The 25119-nt window shown below is 49.9% G+C and overlaps 1 protein-coding gene across 1 annotated transcript; it reads right to left on the bottom strand.

Moving 5' to 3' along the window:
• Window positions 1-443: 443 nt before the first annotated feature.
• Window positions 444-23759, bottom strand: EDC3 (enhancer of mRNA decapping 3). Its single transcript, XM_071754563.1, has 7 exons — window positions 23655-23759; window positions 21176-21356; window positions 19527-19843; window positions 11473-11808; window positions 2513-2666; window positions 1736-1953; window positions 444-989 (listed from the first exon to the last, which is right to left on the bottom strand). Exons 2-7 carry the CDS (start codon window positions 21337-21339, stop codon window positions 655-657), a joined length of 1524 nt encoding a protein of 507 aa, XP_071610664.1. The 5' UTR covers window positions 21340-21356; window positions 23655-23759; the 3' UTR covers window positions 444-654.
• Window positions 23760-25119: the final 1360 nt, after the last annotated feature.

Below are 25119 nucleotides of genomic sequence, written 5' to 3'. Positions count from 1 at the left end.
AGAGACCCGGGCGTTACCCACTAAGCAAACAAACAAAAAGCCAACTGAACACATAAAGCAAGTCAGGCCTGGCTGAGGATGAGGGCAAGCTACAAACTGCCTTGAGGAACAGAAACCAGGGGAGGAGGAAGTCAAAAGAACAACTGAACAAAACCAAATCCTCCCTCCCAATACAACTCCAATGCAAGTCCCTACAGAATCGAAGGGTGCTGTTCCCACAAAGGTGCCTTGGCTGGGTCTATCTGCCCAGAAGGACCAAGAAACACACCTCAAATCTCTGACCACTTGTGCCACCTCCATGTATACCCCATCATCAAAACAGCCTCTTGGCCAGGCCTAGACAGCAGTGTCCTGCACCTGCACAGACACCATCTTCCTGCACGTTCCTTCATACAATGGCACAAGAGAATGGAAACAGCTTTGCAGGAACGTTTGCTTCCTTTTTTTTTTTTTTTTTTTTTTTTTTTCATTTTATGATTTTTTTTTTCTTTCTTTTTAAATACACAATGATCCTTCTGGAAGGAAAACTCTCCAGAACTTCACATCCTTAAGGCGTCACGAGCTTACTTAGTCAGGATCCACTGGACAGCTTATTGGACAGACCTCCTCCTTTCTCCCTCCTCTCCCTCCGAAGCCGTGTGGCTGGGCTGGGCTCTAAGTGGAGTGCAGAGGAATGACAAATTTGCAGCCGAAGGGGGAGTGGTAGTTGATTCCCACTTCTTGAAAAACCTTCTGGGGAATGCCAATGTCACAGAGGTACAGACGCCCTGCCCGCTCGCCCAGGGGCAGGGGCAGGCCCAGGGCCAGGGACCACTTTGCATCAATGCCCTGCTCCACCTCACTGATGGGAGGGTCTATGCTGAGGACAGGTGCCCGGTTCTGGTTGGCCCAGTCCACAACTGCTTTGTACCAAGGCTGATCTCTCAAAAAAGCATTTTCGTGGCAATCCAGGCAGTTGATTACTAGGTCAACAGGGGTATCTGGGAGATCTGAAAGAAACACAAACACCGCTGAGGTGGGACCAGGCTGACACCACCCACTACAGCTCAGGGCCTCCCACCCTTCCACTCCCAGCAGATTTTTCAGCTCTGCCTCCAGCACCCCAGCTCTGACTGCTCTCCTTCCACAGCAGACACTGACATGGATCATTTAAAGCTCTTTAGCACTCTGGAGAACGTTCACAGACTCTCAGGTACAAAATCTCACAGGCAGTCAGCCCATGAGCAGCCTCAGATGCTGCTGCTGCTGCTGAGCTGGCTCACCAGTCCTGGCAGCCTGTGGAAGCACTGGTGTTCTCTCTTGCTTACAAAAGGACTGGTTTATATTCTACAAGCTGAAAAAAAGGGCCTCTTTCTTTCTGACTCCCATCTGCTCTGACTCCCATCCATAAGGCAGCTTTTCCATCTTTGCTTCCACAGGAAACATCTGTACCAGCACAACTGCTCCACTGTTGAACCTCTCGAGTCTCTGTGGCCCTGCCAGCCTCCCAGCAACCATTTGCCTGTGGTGGTGCCACTAGATGGTGCCACCAGACCGGGCAGGCACTGGGGAGCTGAGTGGCACAGGTCTCTGCAATGCCCAAAGGTGGTGAAGAGCAGATCTGCTCCTCCCTCCCTCCCTCCCTCCCTCCCTCCCTCCCTCCCTCCCTCCCTCCCTCCCTCCCTCCCTCCCTCCCTCCCTCCCTCCCTCCCTCCCTCCCTCCCTCCCTCCCTCCCTCCCTCCCTCCCTTTCTCACCTTTGACACTGGACACCTGCTGCCCCTGTGTCTTGCTGAAAAGGTTCAGCTCGTTGGTGATGGATTCCAGCATCTTGACAAAGTTGGGCAGGAAAAGGATGACGTGGACGTCGTGGTTGGAGAGATGCCTCCCACAGCTGATCCCCTGGGCCCCCTTCACATGGGGCCCACACAGCAGGGCTACCGTGGGCCGCTGGTGCACGTTCTTTGGGTTCAGCCTAAAAAACAAAGCAGGAAAAAGGGGGCTGGTAGTAAAACCAAGACTCTCCTCCTGCCTTCCTCTGAGAGAAAAATCAGTAAAACGCAAATGGACAAGTGTCCTGCGAATCTCCCACTGCCTTGGAAGAAGGAACCTCTGTGGTGCTGACACCAGAGCTGCTCTGCTTGCAGGTTCCCCCCCAGACTTCCTGGCACCCACAGCAAAAAGCACGAGGTCCCTGTCTATCCTGGTTCACCACGAAGCCAGCCTGGACCAACAGAGCAGGGGGCACTGGTACTGTTCACACAACAAGTGGTGGAGCAAGTGGTACCTGAGGATTGGCTTTGCTTTTAGGAAGCTTTTTTTTTTTTTCCCCCTCTGTCCCCCTGATTTTCAAAGAAAGCCAACTATACAACCTTAAAAACATGGGCTGGGTTACCCCATCAGCAGAGCCACAGTTTAAAAAAGAAAAAAGAAAATAAATTTCTCCTCCCTAGGCATCACCAGCTACAAAATTAAGTGAAGAAGCAGAGCTCAGAGGGGCAAACCCAGGGCAAAGCAAAAGGGAAGAGCCTTACCTGTTGGGTCCCCCAAGGAGGCTGAGGGCCATCTGACTGGCACACACCCCTGTCATCTCCAGCCTCCTCTCCAGAGTCAGCCCATGCTTCTCAGCAACTGAGAGCAGCTTCTTGTGAAGCTCGTAAGACACACTTGGAACCACCAGCCCAGAGTCTAGGGTTCACAGAGAGGGGAGGGAAGGAGACAGAAACAAACAGAATCAGAGACTCTTCCGTAATGCTGCAGAGCAGTGAGGTTTTATATGACCCCACTTAGAAATGATGACAGGAAAAAAGCTCATTAGCTGGTACCAAGGGTCTGTTTAACCCAGGTTCTTTCCAAGACCATCAAACAAACCCAAACTGGTGCCCCAGAGTCAGCTTACTTTGCCTGAGTGTAGCAGAGACAGCTAAACACAGCTGCTGGGCTTGAAATTCTACGTTTGCAGAGAAATTCAGCTGGTGATTTTAGCAACATGAGGACTGAGGAAGCCTTTTGGACTTACAAATTTTTTTTATGTAAGTTTTTAACAGGCTCCAGGCCACCAGTGACTTATCCCCCACCCATGCTCCAGCACAGAGCACTCAGTCACTGTGAAAGGCAGAAGGGAAGCTGCAAACCAGGAAAACTTGGGATGGATTTGGGAGGGCAACCTGCCCCAAACCCAAGTAATCGTGACACCAAACCAAGATGTCCCACACGTGTCCCCCGCCACTCCCTGGGCACTCTGCAGTGCCAGAAGGGCTTCCTTCAGCCACAGCAGCTGAACCATGATACACTGAGGCTGAAAGAATAGAAAGTCTGTAGAAAAATACTCCTCAGATGTTTCTGACAGCTGGGTCTGTCTGTGAGCCAGGAAATGCTCCAGCTTGTGGATCGAGAGAAAACAAACAAGAGAGGTTTTGTTAAGTGCTGAGAATGGAGCCTGCAGCAGCAGCAATGCACTCCCTGCCACTCACTCACTCACTCACTCACTCACTCACTCACTCACTCACTCACTCACTCACTCACTCACTCCAGCCAGCTTGCTTGGGAGTGGCAGGTAAGAGAACACAAACCTGAGTGACTTTTCTGGCTGTTCTGTTCTACTTCCCTTCTCCAAGCAAGCCAAGCTGGCACTGGGTTCACAGAAATCAACCCCACAGTCTCACCTGTAAACCCTCCTGGAAATTAACTCAGAGGACTCCTTGCCACCAAACATCCACTCACTCTGCAGGGAGCCACAGCAGCTTTTTTTTTGCTGGTGTGGAGGACAAGGAAACTCAAAATAATTATTTATGGTACACGGAGAGAGAAGTGCAAAATGTCAGTGACAGGTGAGGACACTGCTGCAGCAGCCAGCAAGATATCCCTGAATGCCTTCAGCCACAGAAACCAGACCCTTTCTTCTAACTTTTCACCAAATTAATTCAGAGATCCACACCCCTTTGCTCTGTGTCTGAAAATCTGCAGCAACACAGAATCAGAAACACGTGTTACTCTTCTCTTGAAATGTTCCCCTGCCAGGCCTGGATGTCCTTACCCACCTCCCAGCTAAGGAGCAGCACAGCTCAATTCCTCCCCCACAGGGGATGGCAACACAGCTGGAACACAGCTGCCAGCAAGGAGAGAGCTCAGCTCCTTCTGTTCACATCATTCCTGAGCACTGTTCCAAGTTAAACAAGTGATCCCAGTGATTCTCACTGGCTCTGAGAATTTACTACTCTGGGACAGGCAGAGGAATCACAGAATCTTCTGCTTGGAAAAGACCTTCAGGATCCTGAAGTCCAGCCATGAACCCAACTCTCCTAGAGCCTGGTGCTAAAACCCAAGTCCCTGAGCACCACATCTACACGGCTCTGAAACCCTCCAGGGATGGTGATTCAGCAGCCTCCCTGGGCAGCCTGTTCAGTGTTTGATAACCCTTGCAGTGAAGAAGTTCTTTCTAATCTCCAATTCAAACCTCCCCTGGCACAGCCTGAGACTGTTTCCTCTTGTCCTGTTGCTTTCTTAGGGACACAGACTTGACCCCCCCCCCAGCTCCAACCTCCTCTCAGGGGCTTGCAGAGAGCCACAGGGTCTCCCCTCAGCCTCCTCTGCTCCAGCATCAACACCCCCAGCTCTCTCAGCTGCTCCTGGGCAGACACTGTGCTCCAGACCCTTCCCCAGCTCCATTCCTCAATGTCCTTCTGGACCTGAGGCAGAACTGACCCCAGGACTCAAGATGAGGTGCACAGAAGCCAGGCAGGGGGGGTCAAAAAGGTGCACGGCTCAGATCAACACCTGCCAGAGCTCAGGCATGACACCAACCCCCAGGTCCCACAGCTGATGAGCTCCGGGGGCCCATCCTCACGCTGCGGTGTCCCCGGGCCAGCAGCTTCACCTCACCCTGGCACTTCCATCATCTGAACTGGGGATGACAGGAGCCAGCTGGGTGCTGAGAGCAGCCCAGGGCCGGGCAGGGCCTGCGCTAATGGGGAAGAGTCGTGGGAACATGACACAGCCCAGGGAAAGGCTCTGCAGCCACACCAGCTCAAAGGGGGAGCAGCCGCAGCGTGCCCATCCCCTCGGGGAGGAAACCCAACAGTTACTTGGGGGCTCGGGCTCTTTTTGCAGGCAGAAAACCTCACAGAGAACCAGTTGTAACAAGTGCCCCATTCAAAGGAAGAAAGCAGCACGGACTTTTAATTGTGAGGAGCTATTTACACTGCTGCATTTCCCTGGGGCGCCTCAGTCTCAAAGCACAAGTCGAGCTCCACAAGCCGAGCTCCGGTGGTGGAAAGAGGGGGTTCTGTACCTATTGAGGGTTTCTGAGCCAAACCAGAGATAAATGCAAAATGGTGTGGAGCAGATCCTCCTGAATCCCTCTGGCCTTCATTCCCAAACCCCGTGGTCAGCTCTCTGCAGATACAGAGGGCCCAAACGTGCTCAAAGCCTTGACCTCGCATGCCAGCTGCCGATTAAGCGACCTCTGCTAAAGAGCCCTTCATTCCAGGCAGGACCCAGGCCAGCTCTGCCCATTATCAGAGTCATTCCAGAGTCCTGATAGCAGCCCCTGAACGTTTGGAGTCAGAAGCCACTAATAACCCTGGGCCCAGTCACACCAGTCACGCACCTGCCCTGTGTTCACACACCCTGGCAGCCTCCGGAGTCACGCAAGGCTCGGCTCTGCCCCTTTCCCATTCCTATTTTTGCTACTTCATCAGGTCTTGTTTTTCAAGCTTGAGGGAGGACTGGGAATGAGTGACCCGAGGTCAGGATCTCTCCAAAACAGTCTGACGGGACGCAGGCTCTGCCACCCTGAAACGAGGGGCTCCCGAACCCTCCCCTTTTGCTCTCTGCAAACTGCTGGGCCAGAAATCCCCTCCTGAAACTTTGCACCCCCTCCCCGAGCCAGGAGGATGAAGCAGCAGAGCCGTGCTCTGCCTCTGCTTGGTTCAGTACAGCTCCTTCAGAGCTCTGCTCTGAAACCATCCCCATCCTCCCCTAGACCCACATCCAGCACCAGCTGGACCCAACCCGGTGCCCAGTGGGTTAATGCAAATGAGGAGGCAGGAGATGAACTTTCGTTTAGCATGCCAGGGCTACACTTTGTCCTAATTGCTCCCCTCTCAGGAGCAGGCTGAAATGCCAAGTGAACTTCCCTTCCTAGCACTCACGCAAGGTCCAACCAGTCAGACTGGCTTATCAAAAACCAGGCCGAGGGAGTTAAACAAACTCTGGCAGGGAGCAATCAAGGAGGCGATGTGTAAACCCACAAACAATAACACTGCTGCAACAAAACTGAACCCCTGCCAACCTTAATTATGTTTGGGTTGGACAGTGCTTCTTTATTGTTTGGTAATGAAGGTAATAAAATAAATTAGCTCAGGCCTTTTAATATTAAATAAATGTATTTTACAGCTGCCTGCTAAAAAAAAAAGGCAGATGTAGACTAAACAGTTCTGTGACACGCAGAGCAGTGCTGCAGCACGATTAAACGTGAAGTATTCTCCCTTCATGAGGCACACTCTGTCCTGGGCACCACCACTGGGAACAAGTTATCTCCTCCAGCTTCACTGCAAAGTTACACACATACTGCTTGGATTAAAACACCCCAAGCCAGCAGAAGAACTGAGCTAACTCTCCAGAAGTTAATGAAATAAGGGTTTTTTTTTTACCCAAATAAGTCCAGAGCAAGTTTGCCATCCTCAGTCCAAATGGCTCTCGTGCTCACAGGTACAGAACCAGAGGATTGCTGCTAGGATGGCTCAGGGCTAAGCCCCATCTTCTCTCTTAACAACTTCAGCAGCTCTCAAGCTGCTACAACAAAAATCCAGGCAAGCTGCGGGACTGGATGAGACAGACCCAGACTTGGGACCTCATGAAAGCTCTCAGCAAGGCTATCACCTCTTTCCTTTAGCAATAAATAAATAACTCCAGGCTCCAGAGCCACCACTCATGGCCTAAGGTGCAGTGAGGAGCAGGGGTGTAACTCTGGTCCCTTTCAGGCAGATGGGATTTTACTTGCTGTCTTTTGCTGGGTGTAAAGCTGTAGCCACCTCCTGCAGGCTCAGCAAAACACATAAACTTGCCCCACAGATGTGAATTATTTTCCCCACAACTCTAAGGGCTAGATTTCTTTTTTCTTCTTTGTTAATCATCATGACTTTTAATTAAGACAAATTGTGCAGGAGTTCTGGCTGACGCTGCAGTGTCAGCCTATCCCAGAATTGGTGCAGAGCAAGAAAACCCTCAGAGGGACAAAGGAACTTTGCCCCAGGACCACTTTGTTTTCTCCTGTGGTTGGACAAAGTGAACTTCATTTGCACTGCACTCTAAGATCCCATGAACACTTCACATTCAATACACACAACAGCTGTAAGGCAGTCACCCACAGACTGAAGAGCTAAAACCTACAGAGAGGGGAAAAGTCAATCAAGGAGATGGGACACCCAAAAACCCCCATCCTGTCAGCATCATCCCCACAAAACAGACTCAGCCTTAGTTTTGTTGCCTGACCCTGTCACATGAGCTCTGCCTGCTGCATCCATTCACTTCCCAAGCACATGGTTTCCTTTCCCTACTTCTTAGCAGGGGAGGGGAAAGGATTTCTTGAAGGGCAGGCTTGAAGTCTGGTCAGGGGGAACACAGAGAAGTATTGACTCCTGGTCTGATTTTGTGACCACAGTCCTGCTTTCACTTGATAATTTCTAAATTCTGCACTAACAGAATTGCCTAGAAGAGAACCTACTGTGGACAAAGCCTTACTAGTCCACCATACACACCTTCCCTATGAGCATGCAGCTCTCTTCTTTATTCACCTCCAGAAGACACTGTCTGGGCAAACAACCCTTGCTCAGGAAGCCAGGCTGTGGGCTGAAACAATTGAGGTGTTGTGGCAATGGGAATTTCAGTCCTGTTTGATGCCCACAGTCCAGGCAAAGGAGATTTTAGTTCAGTATAATCACCATGAACTGAAACCCATGGTGTGCAGGGTGGTTTTTGCTAGGAGGGATTCAACAAAGTGAAGAAGAAAGGAGAGATGAAGTGCAAAAAGGGACTGTCTGGGCAGCCCAGCATGATGAAGAGCATGACACAGAGTCACTGAGGAGGAACTGAGACAGCACTTCAGCCTATTGCCAACTCCTCTGAGCCCCCAGAACATTGCCTTTCCAGCTACTGCTGAGAGACCTGAGCCCAAAACACTGAGAGCTGACAGAAGGACCAGAGACAGACCTATGCCAACACATGATAAACCTGGTGAGCTGGGCAGCACTGGGAGAAGCAGCAGCTCACCCCTCACCCAAGGAGATTTTTGTTAAACAGTTGCACTTCCCTCTCATGCAATGCTAAAGAGAGATAGATCAAGAGCAGCCAGCACAAAAGAGTTGGAAGGGATTCATGTGTAGAGCCCCAGGGATGGACTCAGCTCAGCTGGGATCAAAGCCCTGGTCAGCTCTATTGGATGCAGCTCTTCCTGTTTGTTTGGAACAATCTCCATCCTCATTCCTTGCTTACTTCTAAAACCTGCTCATGTGCCTGACAGCCTGATTGTGAAAAATTACCTCTCAGAAAAACATCCTGGTGGACTGAAATGCTTATCAAGCTTTGCTTACATCCTACCTGGACTGACTTATTTGAGTCAGTACTAAAAGCACTGACTGGAACAGTCTTCTGGAGAACTGGTAACAGCAGTTTGCTGGTTTTACTGCTGTGCAATCCTGGTTACTTCCTAGCTCCATGGAAACATGACACAAAAGAGCAAGCAAGGATTCAGACTTCCTCCTCTCCCACAGTGACAAGAGCTAAATGTTTGCTCATCATCATCATCATCATCACTTTGTGCTGTTTGAGCAAACAGAATAATCACTGCATCAACCAGAGCTCTGAATTATTCAGAATTCTCTGAATTCATCTTCAGGATTGACCTAGGGTAAAAAAATTACTTCTTCTTGCATTTATTTCTAGTTGCAAGAAACACTTCCTAGTTGGAGGAGAGCTCCCCTTCAGAGAGGAAAGTCTGTAGGGAGAATCAAGGAGCAGAAAGAGAACCCCTGCCCCAGATTTATCCAAAATCATGGCTTTCAGGGCTATTGGTGCTCTCACTTGATTTGAGCAGCTGCTGCTCTCTGAGAGAGCCTACAGCTCAGCATCCTCCTTCCAGTTGCTAAACAAAGAAATCAGGGTTTGGTTTTTTCCCAAGTGACAGTCCATGGTGACTCCAAGCACACTGAATCTCTCCCTGTCCCTCAGAGGGCTGGACTGGACACCAGGACCACTGGGCAAATTACAGCTGTTTCCAAGAGCTTATGCTGGAGAGTGATCAGCATTTCCTAAGCAAAAGGAAACTTCCTCAGGGGACACAAAGGGTGTCACCCTCTGTGGGGAAGACAGAGCCCCAGAGGGACACTTCTATCATCATCCTTCACAGGAGTGTGAACGTGCTCTGCTCAGCACAGGCAACAGGGAACTGGAGCTGTCAGTCCCCTGCCCCTTGTGTGACACAACAGCTTCCAAACTAATCCAGGATTCCACAGGGGAGACTAATCACCCAACAGAAGCTAATGAGGCTAAAAAGACCCTGCAACTACAGAGGGGAGTCACTTACCACCCTCCCTCTGCAGGCTTGCCAAGAACAAAACAAGAAAGCAGCAGTCCCTTCACTGGGCTGCTCCCTTCAGCACGCTGCAAAGGGACAGCCAAGAGTTTCCATGGGATGATGGAGTTTAGCAAAACACTATTTCATTTTCATCCCCTGAATGTATTTACTGAATCCTTGCTGCTTATTGCTGGTCAGAGTTTTCCTCCCTGGGGCTGTACTGCTAAAATATCACACTTCTCAGACTGGCAGCTAGGAGTAAGTTAGTTTTTGTTTCAGACTAGAAATCCGTGAGGTTCTGTCTCCTCTTAGGCAAGTCAGCTGGAAGATGAACTGACAAGCAGCAAACTTAAAAAAGAAAAAAGTAAATCACAGACAAAAATGCTTATTCACACAGCATTACAGGTGATCTGTGGAGCTTCTTGCCACAGGACACTGCAGAGATACTGAAACCTTGCAGAGATTTAAAAAGCAATAGGTCAAATTAAGCAGGAAAAAAAAAGCCTCATTCAAAGCTATTAATATTGAACCATCACTTCAGGCAGTAGAAACTGTGAAAGACAAAGCACCCAGGGGAAAGTCTCACTGCATGTTTACTCTGTCCTCTCATTCTTCCTGAACATCCTTGGAAACACAATACTGAGCTGGACCCAGTTTGTTTTTGTCTCATTCAAGAGCAGAACAGATCAATAGGAAGATGAATGACACAAATGGAAATTTATGGTATTGCAGAACAGCAAGACCCTTTAAAAAAAAACCCTAAATACTTTCTTTTTTTTGGGGGGGGGGGTTCAATGTAAAAGCAGCAAATCACTTCAAACAAATCAGCTTCCTTCACTGAAGTGTTTCACACCCCAGATGGAGTGTCAGGGCAGAGAAAGAATGAGACATCAAGAACCTGATCACACTTCTGGTGTGTGACCTACTTAGTATCACCCTACAAAAATATCTGAAGTTTGATTTTATTCTGATGTGGAAAAGAAATGTTCCTGGAATGCCCAAGTTCCTACATTTTGCAAGTTCTACAAAGCACACAAACACAACTACAGCTAGGCTAAAGTTGCAGGGAATTTACACCTGAGTGTAGCATAAAGTACACACACAATACTTAAATACTAAGAAATAAAGACTCCTTACAGTAAAATCCATCAGGACACAAGTCCAAGCAAAGCACCTTCACATGTCCACAGTGGACAGGAGATGAAACCAATTCTACCCTTCTGCCTAGAAATTTCTCTTTCCTTTTACAGTTAAGAGAAAGCACAGGAGAGAAACGCACAGCTTGCTCTCAGAGCATGTACTTTGTGGGCATGCATGGATCTTTCATACAGCAGCAGTAGACCCCACACAAAAAGCCTTTTGTACAATTTGTTTGGAAGTACGGATGGGAAGAGCCAGAACTGTTTCTTTTTACAACAACAACATCCAAAGTTCCAAAAAACCCACACCAAAATATGTAACTACCACCCAAGGAGCATCAGAAGCACAGGAAATCTCCTGCCTTTTACCAAGAAAGGAGACATTATTATGTGCTACCACATATGAGAATCCTGAGGCCATCCTTGCCTTTCCAGAGGCAGGAGGTTTGTCACACTACTGGAATCTCAGCAAGGATTCCAAGGGTTCCTATTCCATTTCCATTTTGTTATCTGACTAACGGTGTTGTCCCTCCTGCAAAAACACTTACCCTGTTGCCCTGTCTCAGGGGTTTTTATCTCAAAAATACTGCAAACAAAGGTCGTGTGTAGACACAAGACACTGATCCAACCTAAAATCACCAAAGCTTAAGCCACCAAACACCTTTGCTTGTCCCACCTTAAGCTGACAGACCCCTCGTCAGGAAAACAATCCACCACACACAGCCCAGGAAAAAAAAAAGAGGCCCAGTTTGCACCCCTATCAGTGAGGGAGGTGTCATACCCGTGCAGAACTCTTTGTTAGCATTTTGGGGCACAACAATCCTCCTGTAGACGATGGGCTCTGACTCCAAGATGTTCTCATCGTGCCGGTAGCGAGCCGGCTTCTCGCTTGGGGTCCCTCGGGAACGCGTCCCGCTCCTCCTCTCGTAAGTTTCAATCTCTTCAAACACAGCTGCCTTGTCAAAAAGGGCCAGGTTGCCCTCAAAATCAAAATCTGTGTCTGGGATTTCCTCGATGTCGTCCCCGAAGCACTCGTCGTCTTTGCTCTTCATCTGCCCGTTTTTCAGGCCGCTCTTCTTTGGGGTCACTTGGTTGGGATGGCGGCTGCTGGATGACCCTGGACAAAAATAAAAAAAAAGCAAGTTGGAAGTGGCTCACGGACAGAAAAAGCCACACAAATTTTGCACAAGAGGGGAGCTGGTGCTTGCAATCCACCAAATTGAGGTACTTGGAGATTTGCCTCCCGGCAAAGCTGTAGAATTCATCTCTGGAATTATTCAGGAGCATCAGAAGAGACTTTCGGGGACTTTCTGCTGGCCAGGTTAGAAAAACAGGCTTGACCACAGCAGAAAAATAAGCATTTATCCTCATTTTATTTAAGGCAAGACAGTGGCACATCAGTGACCATCAGCCAGCCTCACCTAGGACAGTTTTCCTCCCACCCTGAGCTCATGTTCATGCAGACATGTGGCCCGAGCCCTCCTTTGGAATTTCCCTAAATTTCAGCAGCTAATGCAGGCTGGCCACTTCTTGATGATAAGGGAGAACTTCAAACCTTGCATATGAAGCATTTCTTTCTCCTCACACTCTGTCAATAGGTACCTGTTTCTGTACCAGTATGAACTCCATTCCCTTATTCCTTTTTCATTATTTCACTTGCTCATCACCTGAGCACACTTCTTTCCAGCCACAAGTAAAGATAAGAGCCTGATTTCTCTGGAAATCTGATCAAAGTCTCCTCATTGTCAGCTTGTGGCTGGAGATCAAAGGCTGATACAAACCCATAGGCCATCATGAGGTCAACATATCCCTTTACTCCCTTATTTTTTAACACCATTACTCAGGCTGCCTGTGCACACTCAGGTCCAGACAATACCAACCTGTTTGTAACACCCAGCGTTGAATTTGCAATTCCTAGAAAATATTTCAGACCCACTCCAGGTATCACATGCAGTGTCCAGCAGATCAAGTAAGAGTTATCACACCAGAAGAGCCTGATCTACTCAGATACTTCTCACAGTTCAAGATAAGCACCTTTACAAGTAATTTATGGATGAGTTTATCAAAAAAAATCCATTTGATACCACAGAAAGGAACTGCCACCAAGTTACCACATATAACACCTTCGTTGGTGAAAAGGCAGCATTTTATTTATCCATGGATACTCTTGCAAATCAGTGAGAGAGGACAGCAAGAATTTCAAGTCATCTACATAGAAAACACCCCTGGAACCTTTGCAACATGCACAGCTTTCACAGCCTCCCACAAAGCTCCCTGTCACCTATGCAGAGAAGTCTCACTTGGTCTTCACAAATCCCTCCTGGAGAGGATTACTTGTGACCTGGGGTCAGACTGGTGGAGCAGCCACAGGTTAACAGACCCGGGCTCTCCTTTCCCACATTTCCAAAGTCTGATATCCTCCACTTCATCAAGAGGAACAGCACTTTCCCTAGAAAGCAAAGGACCTTCCTCCTGTCAGCTGTTTCCACAGGAACATGGACTGATGTCAGGATCAGGAGAGGAACCACCAGGCTCCAGACCAACGTGCTGGCTCTGGCCAAGCTCACACAACAGATCAGTCTCTCTGCAGCAAAGTTACTCAGCAGCTCAACTGCACACCTGGAACTGCTACTGCTGACTCCAGAACACTCTTAGGATTACCTGGAGCCTTCACAGGAAATGCTGGAAGAAGAGACTGGAGCAGAGCACACTTTCCTGGAGGACACGGGAGCTCTCAAACACTTACCAAAGACTTTGGGAAATCAATCAGCCCAGGAGTCCACCTAACATCACACCTAACCTATGCCATGCTGAAGGATGAGTTGTTGAGGATATGAACTTGGGTTTATTCACCACTGGGAATGCATCCTGAGCAAGGACTTTCCCTCATTTATTTCCCTCCCTGGTTTTGACAGAATATCACTTGTATTTTCCAGAGCACTGTATCAGTGACAACCCTGAAAAGGAAGCTCTTTGAAATCCCCAGCAGCTGCTTCTCTCCAGCAAGTCTCAAGTACTTGAGCTTAACAAAAGAAACCTGAACACCCTAAAACATGCCCTCTCAAAAAGCTGCTGCAGATATCCTATAGTCCAGTAACAACAAAAAAGTGCACAAGAAGTCAGAGTTAATATTTCACACCTTGAAAGACAGGAGATAAGACCCCAAACCTTTGAGACTTTGCAGAGTCATCATCTCCTATTAAAAAAATTTTAAAAGCTGGAAAAAAATGACACAAAACAAAAGCCCCCCCAGTGATAAATTTCCTACTGTGAGGAGTTTGTTGTTCTGCTTTGTTTGTTTGTTTGAAGTATGGCAACAAGCACTGGCAGAATCAACTTTCCCCAGCTTTCTCACCTGGCCCAATGAAGGCTGTTAGCTTTTCCCTTTCTTCTCCAACACCATTATATCATTATATCTCCAGCACTGCTGCATTAAAGTATCTTTAAAAAGAAAAAAAAATCTGCAAAGTTAGGGCAGCTGATAGCAACACAGCTACCCTGCTGATTGGATTTACCCCAACCTCACAGCACCATGAAAATCCCTGATTTTCATGGCACAAAGCCATTCACCTCTTCAAAACAGCATGAAGTATTTATTCTGCAGGTACTGGAGCAACAGAATCCAGTGTTGTGTGGTACCAAACTTTGACAATTCAGAGTCTCTTTTTATAATAATTTTAAATGAGTACTAACTAGCAGGAATTCATTTCCAGACACAGTGATTTTCAAGCTGCTGAGGAGTTTTTATAAACAAGGGGGTGAGAACAGACTCCTGCAATACTCCTGCAACAATATCAAGAAGCCACTGAAGGACAAAGAACAGAATTTAGGAAGTGCAGGTGACAAACACTGATTTATGAGGGAGGAGAGGGCAAGGAGAATCCCAGTATGCAAGGTGTGAGCAGCCATTTCCATGCAGAACTTTGAGAGGAAGGAAAAGCTTTTTATCAACACATGGCTTTCACTCTCTGCCCTAGGCAAATTCCCAAACCAAAGGTGATAGAGAAACCACTCCAAAGTTGGACACAACGTGGTGTGGAGCTCAGAACTGCCAGGGGATGGCATCCAGTGCTGCTGCTGCTATCAGCTGCACAAGAAATGAAAACCCAGCCCCGTGCCACAGGCTGGGATCTCCAAATGTTCCCAAACTCTGCAAGGGGACTCTGAGTTCAGATGAGTAAGCTGGAGCCTGCTGGAGCCTGCAAACACGATGGCAAAGCAAGCCTGCTGCTTGTGTCAGTGTTACAGCAGCTCAGGACCTTCCTGTTACCCAACGAGAGTTTTCATACTGGTTGCCAGATCCTTCTGCAAACAGCTCCATGCTCCTGTCAGCTGACCTGAAAAGCAGAATGTGGGGATAGAAGCAGAGCCCTGCAGTGGATTCAGGGGACAGAAGCAGCTGATGTGAGCAGTGTGCAAATGCTGACAGAATAAAAAGCTGCACTAGAAAAGCTGTGGGAACAATGGCTGGAAAGCTCCCCGGGCTCCCCTGCAGGCTCAGTGAATGGGAGCCAAGACTGTACCTCATCAAAACGAGCAGTGCAGGCATTGTGGTGGGCAGGTCTCTAATCCCCTCAGGATGCCAGTGCTGACACACTGCTGACCCACCCGGCTCTGCGCTGCCACCGCGCAGCACGGCAGAGGCTCCAGACAGCTCCCAGAAAACTTCTGGGGGGGTTTCACTTATGGAATCATAGAATTGGCTGGGTTGGAAGGGACCTCAGAGATCATCAAGTCCAACCCTTGATCCACTCCCCCCGTGGTTCCCAGCCCATGGCACTGAGTGCCACATCCAGTCTCTTTAAATATCTCCAGGGATGGAGAATCCACCCCTTCCCTGGGCAGCCCATTCCAATGTCTGATCACCCTCTCCATAAAGAAATCCTTTCTAATGTCCAACCTAAACCTCCCCTGGCACAACTTAAGACCATGCCCTCTTGTCTTGCTGAGAGTTGTCTGGGAAAAGAGACCAACCCCCCCCTGGCTCCAACCTCCTTTCAGGGAGTTGTAGAGAGTGATGAGGTCTCCCCTGAGCCTCCTCCTCTTCAGACTGAACACCCCCAGCTCCCTCAGCCCTTCCTCACAGGACTTGTGCTGGATCCCTTCACAGCCTCCTTGCTCTTCTCTGGACCTGCTCCAGCACCTCAATCTCCTTCCTGAGCTGAGGGGCCCAGAACTGGACACAGGACTCAAGCTGTGGCCTCACCAGGGCTGAGCACAGGGGCAGAATCCCTTCCCTGGACCTGCTGGCCACGCTGTTCCTGAGCCAGGCCAGGATGCCATTGGCCTTCTTGGCCACCTGGGCACACTGCTGGCTCATGTTCAGCTTCCTGGCAATCCAGACTCCCAGGTCCCTTTCTGCCACTCTGTGTCCAGCCTGGAGCTCCCCATGGGGTTGTTGTGTTGAACCTCATCCCATTGGGATCATCCCAACTCTCCAGTCTGTCCAGGTCCCTCTGCAAAGCCCTCCTGCCTTCCAGCTGATCCACATTCCCCCCCAGCTTAGTGTCATCTGAGAATTTGCTGATGATGGACTCAATCCCCTCATCTAAATCATCTATAAAGATATTAAACAGAACTGGGCCCTCAACTTAAAGCATCACCACCCAGATTGGCAGCTGCTCAGGGAAAAGAGCCTAAAAGGAGAATGAGGGGAAGAAAGGGAGAAGAATCTGAGACAGAAATATCTGCTGCCCTCCCAGGCAGACACACCAGCCCCAGCCATGGCCTCTTCACAGCTGTGTTTGTTGCCACTGCCTGATCCAGCCCTCTGCCAAGCAGAAATCCAGACCTTCAAGTCCAGCTCCTTTCAGAGCAGCTACAGAAATCCAAACCTTCTAGTCCAGCACCTTTCAGAGCACACCTATCAGCACCTCTGCCCTGCCTGCATATGCACAAAGCTTATGGAGAAGAGCACGAGACTCCACGTCAAGCTCAGTGCCACACAGGAAAGTACCTCCCTCAAAAGATAAAAAAACACTTCCCAGGCTTTTTTGTTTCTGTGAGGGAAAAAAATAATTTCCATGTATAGCACACAGGCAAAAGTAAAGTCTCCAGTGAGCTGGGCACCTTCCTGCCAAGATCCCTGTGGGAGCTTTTGGTGCCAGCCCTGGCATGGGGGAGCCCGGATACCACTGTGAAACCTGTGCTGATGTTTGTTGTTTACTGATTCCTGTCCCACAAGCACTCCCAAGGGGGAACTTTCCCCCTGACTTAGCTAAAGGGCATCAAGACATCAACTAAACCTTGTATGACTCAAGTTCTAGATGACATTTCAGCCCTGTATGCCTCTCCTCACCACTTCCATAGTGCCAGCATCTCCTCTGTCCCCCTCCTGGGATTCACACATCATTCTCCCCCCTCACCAAACACGTTTCAGAAGGTAAGAATTCATTTTTCTCCTTTGTTTATCCTAAAATGAATCGAAGCTAAAACAATCCACATCTAGAACCTTGCTCACCTTGTTCCAAACAAACTCTGCATAAGTAAATCTGATCCTCTGCTGTGCTTACAGAAAACTGATACAAGCTGCTCGTGGGCTGAAGTGCTCACTCCTCACTCCAGACCTACCAAATGCTGGCAAAAGAGTGTTAAGGGAGGTTCATCTTCCTCCACACTCCAGCCAGGCCAGAAGAAAGCAAAGCAGAAATTCCTTTACATGTTTTTCTAAAACCAACGAAAAGCTCCATACTCAAACAATAAGGGAATTAAAAAAAATTTTTAATAAATCAGCCCTATGGGACCAGAGCTCTCTTCCTATAGCAAGTCCTACAGTGTTTAGGCTTGGGTAGGAGCAAAACACTCAAAACCAGTCAGGTTTCTGATGGTTAGGTCACCTCTGCATCCTCCTGGCCTTCCTCCACCCAGCTAACCTGTCTGGCAACTGTTTAGAAAAGAATAAGTGGATATAAAAGGAGTTACAAGCCCTTCAGAAAAGAATACAGCTGTTGGTGGGGAAAGAGGACTGCAGAGACTGAGGAACTTCTCCACAGCCTTTAATCTCCCTGTGTAATTGGTACTGACCACCTTGGGTTTGTTTCTTTTCTAAACAGGAAAGCAAAGGAAAAAAAAAAGGAAAGGAAAAATCATGGAAATGGAGCAGATTGACACTGATGCTTCAACAGTTAAGGCCTGGGTGTATCCTGATGCATGGTGGAGATCTGGAAAGGAGCATAGCCCAGGGGGGCTGGAATAAAAAACAAAAAAGCACACAAGCAGCTTCTGCACAAAGTTAAAGCTGTCTGAAGAGTTTAGGAACAGGAATGAATATAACAGATGCCTGACCTGGAGATGTGCTGGTTGCATCTTTCCATCCTCCTCATTAGAGACCCTTAATTTGTACTTGCACCAAGAGGGCAAAGAGAGCTGGTAAGGACTTGCAGGGTGATGGTGTAACATGGTATGGGCTCTCCAGGCCTTAAATATAAAAGCTTTATAACCCTGTAATTTGTTTCCAGTTCCTTTCAGGGGAAAAAAGAAGGCTGGCAACCAGGCAACTTCCAAAGAGGAAAGAGCAGGGATGAGGAAACTGTTGTCACCAGTGTTATTCAGCTCTACATTTCCCAACATCTGGTGCTGGTGAAGCAGAATAACACCCAGGGTGGGAGAGGGAGGATCTCCACTCATTTACTGTCAATACCCACTTAAACAAAAATGTGGCTAAGGAATATTTGGGTTTTACCTAAAGAGGTGTCACCCACACTTCTCAAGCACTGCAGTAAAGACACCACCAGTACCTTGATCTTTCCATACAGATCTTTTCCCTGCTAGCTCCTAAATCCCTGTCCTCACCACCCCTGCAGTGCTCAACCCAAACTCCTCACACTGCCAGAAAAAATGGGTAAGAGCCCAGAGCAGGCTGCTGGGTGGGAGGGAGACACAGAAGGTTAAATGTTGTCATGTGTCCTGAAACTAAATGAAGGAACACCCTGAAAACAGAGGCTTCCTCAGCAAGAGGAACATGGATTGGCAGTTCACATCCCAGTCTGGTTTGGATGTACAAAACACCCCCTTGCTTCTGCCCCAAGTGAGCAGCAGAACAGCTTTTGTGTCCACAGTGTTGATAAGGGACACAGGGAACAGCCTGAAACAGTCTGCAGCACAAAGTCTGATTTCCTTTAGCAGGCTTCAAGGGGGGGAAAAATAAATTCAGCTCAGGTTTGGCACGGGGAGCTTGCTGAATTCCCACAGCCCAACCAACATCCCATCAAAAATGGTCTGGAAGCTAATAAATAAAACCATCCACACAGGCCATATCCACAGGATTCTGAAGGAAATCTAAGTGAAACAACCCTGTGTCCAGCACGGGAACACATCTCTGTAGGGTGGCTGGAAGCCTGGAGAAACAGATCCAGTCACTGCTCATAAAAAAATCCTCACAAAACCCAGTGCCCCTTAAAAAAAAAAAAAAAACAGAAAGTGAGGAGGTGGCAGCCACCTGCCAATTCTTACCCAATTAACTCATTCTGGATCTCTGTATAAGGGGATTTGGGGCAAGTGTACACTTTATATATACCTTTAGAAGCCCAGTTCTGCAAGCTTGAATGAAACTGTATGAACATTCACACAAAATTATGGATGAGGCTGCATTACACTCTCATCCATCACAAAAGGCTTACAGTGAAGTGCCAAGCATCTGGAAGACCTCTGCTTCCACCACTTTGAGGCACAGCTTGTCCAAGTCCTTCTCCTCACCCTTCATCACCTTCTTCTCCAGCCCTTCACGTGGTAACACGAGTGCAAAGGCAAAATAAAGCAAAGTTTCCAGCTCTGTCTTTGCTGCAGAGGGGAAGATGTGGCACCAGAGGGAAGCTGCGGGGTAGCCCAGATACTCACAGGAGTTGTGTCTCCTTCGGAAGCCTTTGGACTGAGACAATGTTTCCATGTGTCGATCCATGTAGCTCTTGGAGCACTGCTGCTGAGGGGAGATGAGGATGTCCTGGTTCTTCATCTCCGTCCTCCTGGGGATGTTCTGAGGGGCACTGCTGGACAGGGGCTTCTTTAACACCTTCCCAGTCCCGTTCTGACTGGGACCCACTTGGCACCCCACCCCAGGGATGCCCAGTTCTGTCTGCTGCAGGTCCCCACACTGCCTGCTGCTGTCCCCTGGCCCTGGGATCTCCAGGATTTTCAGCTCAGTGATGTCACCTGCCCTAAAAAAACAGGACAAGAAAACCAGATGTCAAGGGATTTAGCATTTGAGGCAAAAAACAGCCCCTGAAGAAAATCCCACAGGGTTGCATAGAAGTTTTTTTCCTAATGTCATTAGCCACAGAAACAAGGAAAAAAAAATTATTTTAATACTCCACCACAGAGAGTATTTTCAGAGACACTAAATTCAACTAAAACTGTATGAAAACTACTCCAGTGCTTTGCTTTTTCTTGGAAAGGTTCTGTTCCTAGCTGAAACCAGGACCAATCAAGCAGCAAAGAACTTTAGAGAAATCTGCATTAATTTTACAGCTTCTGGATAATATCATTAATCTCAGCCTTGAGGCTTTGTAATCAATTTCTGTGGAAAGCCACCCTTAGATTAATGCCATTCAGGCTCAGACAAGGATGGCCCTTCCCATTTCCTCAGAAAAAGGATAAAGAAAACTAACACAGCACTGGGCAGGAGCCAAACCCATCCAAAGCCGTGGTTACAAGGCCCTGGATTTGCACTGACTGCAAGGGCTAACTCAGAAATCAGGGGGGTTTATTTTCATTTTAATAAGCATTTGTCCAGCTGGGATATATCAGCAGCAGGAGATTGTGACAGGCTTCCACCCATCCCCTGGAAGAACAGGGTCATCTTTCCCTGCTCTCTCTCCCTTCAAAATCCTTGAAAAAAAAAGAAAAATATTGACTTCAGGGAATGAAACTTTTAAAAAAAATCAGTGACTCAGAGGCTTAACTACTGTAAAAAGGCAGGGAAACATCAATGACCAGTGACTCTTACTGGTTTTAAGCACTCTGGTAGCAGGAGTTGGTGGGGAAGAGCTCACAGGAGCTTTAGGGTTTAAAACAACACTGCCCACTGAAAAGAGGCAGAGGAGCTGGATTTAATAACTGCACTTAATCCATCACATCAGGACTATAATTTTAATTATCTGCCCCTCTCTGCTTTCTCTTCTGTCTCATCTGAAAGCACACATGCTGGGGGCAAGGCCTTAGGAGAGCCTGAGAGCCCCTTCAGCCACCCAGAATACACACACAGAGCCTCAGCCCCAAAAACCTCCAAGAACGAGCAATTTCCAAGGATCACAGAGCCAGAAAAAAACCCAAAAAACCTCTCCTAGCAGAACCCTCTCATCCAAAGACTCTGCAGATTTGAAGACTGACAGCAAAGAGCTCCTTTCTGGGGCGACCCAAACCAAAACCCACCCCAACCACCACAGATTTGGTCTGGAAAAAAGGTGAAAATAAATAAAAAAAAAAAGGTGAAAAGACAAAAAAAAAAAAAAAAGGTCAAAATAAGAAAAAAAAAAAAGACAGGCACTAACCTGAAGGTGACTTCTGGCACCAGGCACTTGACCCCATTGTGGAAGGGGCGTGTGAGGGAGATGGTCTGGCTGACCTGGTCCACAGCAGACACCCTGCCCTGGTAGACCCCGAGGCTCTCCCCACAGTTGATGGAAACGATGCTGCCCAACCAGTCTGCAGCCATGGTGCCAGCACAGCAGCCTGGGGAGAGAAGAGCCACAGTGGGACAGGGAGCAGGGGACAAGCTGCAGCAGCACCACCTGCAGCCCCTGGCACAGGCACCCTGCTCTGGTAGCTCCTCTCTCCTTTGTGGGGTGGAAATTCCACTCCCCCCAGACTGTGGGGATGGTCCCCTGTGGGACTGCTGGTGGCACAGGTTCCCTGCTGGACCCTTAAGGAGAGAATTCCTTAGCTGAATTCCAGACTAACAGCTCCCAGCAGCAATGCTGAGTGTTTTCTGCTGTCTGTGGGCATCCTCCCCTCCAGTTCCACACAGGGGATTGATCCCCACTTCCCTCTTTCCAGTTCTGCCTTAAGAACTCTGGGGCAGGAAAGCTTTTGGGGGTGCTGAGGAGCAGGAGCAGGAAGATCCAACTCTGACACACCCAGGGAAACCAACACCTTCCAGGGAACAGATACAGAGGAGGAAGGGAGGAAGGGGAAAAAAAAAAGCACAGAGTGGAGAGAAAACCTCCAACACAGGAGTCCAGGACAAAACTCTTTGTGCCCTCCAGAGCCAGGAGCCCTGGCACTGCTGCCACAGTCAGATCAATCAAACAAAAACATCACCCTTCTTCCCAGTTCCAGCAGAATACAGGGAGGAAAATGCACTTTGTTCAGTCCCAGGTAATTCCTGCCCTTTCCACGCTTGACTGCACTTGTACCCCCAGGGGTTCAGCACAGCTCTGGGAGTTCTGTCCCCAGCCAGGAACAGAGGGAGGGGACAGGCTCAGTGGCACCACAGAGGAGCTGAGCTGAGAAGTCAGCAAGGAAAACAGCAGCTCCTGGAACAGCTTTGCCTTTCAGGCTGTCACCAAGAGTGAGGGGGAAAAGCTTGATATTTACTGGGAGAACACCAAGAGAGAGCCCAGGAGACAACCCAGGAAGATTCACAACGAAACCCCAGGGCTGAGGCAGTCATTTAAATCCTCTCTGAGCCCTTGCTGTCCCGAGCTTCTCCATAAAAGATGCCAGGGGAAAGCAGAGCTGCAGGGGGTGTGCAAGCTACCAGAGAAAACTCCCTTCCCCCAGCTCCCAGGGGAGTGAAAACATGGGATTGGGCAAAGGGAGGAATCTGGTCACTCAGCTGTGTCCTTTAGGAGCAGCCTCCCCTCTTTCCTACCCCTCTGTATTTACATTAACCCCTGATAACAATGTCTGGCTTCCCAGAGGCTGGGTGATAAAAAGGCAGATAACACCTCCCCAGCCTCTGCAGTCAAAATTAAAAACTCATCCCCTTCCCTGCCCTTTGTATCTCTTCTTGAACACAAGGGCAAGAGCTGGGTACAGCCCCCTGCCCAACAAGGGTGGTTTTCAAAAATAAGGGCCCCCTTTCACCAAGGAAAAAAAATTAATTTATGTTTATAAACTAAAGCAAGCTCATCTCAGAGCTCATCCTGCTGCTTTCCATGCAAATCCTTGAGAAGTGAGGATCAGCTGCAGAGGTAGTGAATTATTTATGGTGTCACACATGGCAGGTGTCAGGACATTTGTTTATTTACACAAGCACGAAAAGCCAAACCTCCTGGCTACTACTCTGCCTTCTGCCCCGGGTATCTGACACCCAACTCCCAGATCTCTTTGCTGTCTGCACATCTCTGGCGTCAGTCGTGTGTTACTGATGTTCTTGCAGGTTTGAGAAGGAAGTCCAGACACAGAGCTTGCTCACACACGAATGCAGTCCTTAAATAGAGTTTCTAAGTCCTAACTGAACAGGGGATGATTCAATCGCTTTGTCAGCTCCAGCAGAGACGCTGCCCTGGCAGTGCTGCCCCCGCTTCACTGAGAGTTAACACGGAGGTGGCTCCAGGCGTTTAGGGAGAACGCAGCCACCGACGCTCCCCACTCTGCATCTCAGACACAAACATGTGGGATGCGTGCTGCCAGCAGGGCTGAGCAAGGAACGGGGGGGAGCGGGGGGCGGCTGTCTCCAGCCTGATCCCCGCGGGAAAACAGCCCCTCCCGTGGGTGCACGCAGGGACCCCCGGTGGGCGTCGGCAGGGCCCCACTCCGGCGGGCTGCCGAGGCCTGGGGCCCACGGAGAGGTGTTCCTCAGCCCCGCTTCCACGGGCCTTCCCCTCCCCAGCCGCTCCCCCGGCCCAGCCTCCCCACGGCGGCCCCAGGCAGGGCCTGGCTCCACGGCCGCGCCTCACAGGAGGCCCAGCCCCGAACGAGGGTCCCGACCAGCCCCGTTCCGCTCCCCCCGACCCTCTCGGGGCGCGGGGCAAGGAGAGGGGGTGGTGGGGTGTGGGGGGTGTGGGGGACTCGGCCCCTCCTCACCTGCTCCCGCCGCCGGCTCCCGCCTCACCCGCGGCCCCTCCGCCTCCGCGACGCTCGGCGCTGACGTCACTTCCGGTCCGGCGCCCCGCCCGGCAGCGGCGCTCAAGCCGCGGGTTTGGAACCATAGAGACCGGAGGAGGTGGTGGCGGCGGGAGCTGGGGCTGCGCGCGTGCGCAGTAGCGCGGGGCGGGGTGGCGGGGAAAAGGCCGCGTGCGCTGTGCGGGGAGGGGGCGGGGGAGGTGAGCACCGCACGGAGACCCCGCACACAGCGGGAGCACCGGACACGCCCCGCAACCGCCTCGTAACCCTCCAAACACCCCGTAACCCAGCACACCCCCAAACATCCCCCTAACCCCGCACACACCCCATAACCTCACAACCACCCCATGACCCCGCACACCCCACAAGCACCCCATAACCCCACACACACCCCATAACACCGCATACCCCGCACACACACCCCGCAAACACCCCAAAACCCTGCAAACACCGCACACACCCCCCGCACATCCCGCAACACCCCGCACACCCCCAAACCCCTCACACCCCCTAACCCCACACACCCCGTACCCTGCACATCCCCCTACCCCTCACACCCCAAGCCCCACACACCCCCAAACCCCTCACACCCCAAGCCCCACACACCCCCAAACACCCCAAACCCCTCACACCCCTCACACCCCAAACCCCTCACACCCCCAGGCACTGCTGAGGCTGCACCCCCAATCCTGGGGTCAGTTCTGGGCCCCTCAGGATCAGAAGGAGTTTGAGGGGCTGGAGAGTGTCCAGAGGAGGGAAGGGAGCTGGGGAAGGGTCTGGAGAACATGGAGAGGGGATGGAGAGTACAGAGAAGGTTCTGGAAAAGATGGAGAAGGGGTTGGAGAGTAAGGCAGAGCGGTTGGAGAAGCTGGAGAAGGGTCTGGAGAAGTTGTGAGGAGCATCTGAGGGCCCTGTGGGTGCTGATCCTGGAGCAGAGGAGGCTGAGGGGAGACCTTGTGGCTCTGCCATCCCCTGAGAGGAGGTTGGAGGGGGGGGTCGGGTCTGTGTCCCTAAGAAGCAACAGGACAGGAGGGAACAGTGTCAGGCTGTGCCAGGGGAGGTCTGGGTTGGAGATCAGGAGCAATTTCTTCCAGTGGTGAAGTCCCCATCCCTGGGAGGTTACAAAATGGTGTGGCCTGGTGCTGCAGGACAGGGTTTAGGTGTGGCCTGGGTGACCTTCAGGTCCCCAGGAGGTGACAGAGAGGGATTGGGGCAGCCCTGACATGGGGACAGGGTGAGGCCTGGAGAAGAGGAGGCTCCAGGGAGCCCTACAGGGACCACCTCCCAGTGCCTGAAGGGGGAAATCTGGAGAAGGACTTTTTATTTTTATTTATTTATTCATTTATTTATTATTTTTTATTTTATTTATTTTTGCACATAGCAAAAGAACAAGGAGAAATGGCCTTAAACTGGAAGAGGGGAGGTT

Source organism: Heliangelus exortis, chromosome 11 (assembly GCF_036169615.1).
Source record: "Heliangelus exortis chromosome 11, bHelExo1.hap1, whole genome shotgun sequence".
NCBI classification, from domain to species: Eukaryota; Metazoa; Chordata; class Aves; order Apodiformes; family Trochilidae; genus Heliangelus; species Heliangelus exortis.
This window is presented reverse-complemented; position numbering and strand designations above follow the sequence as displayed.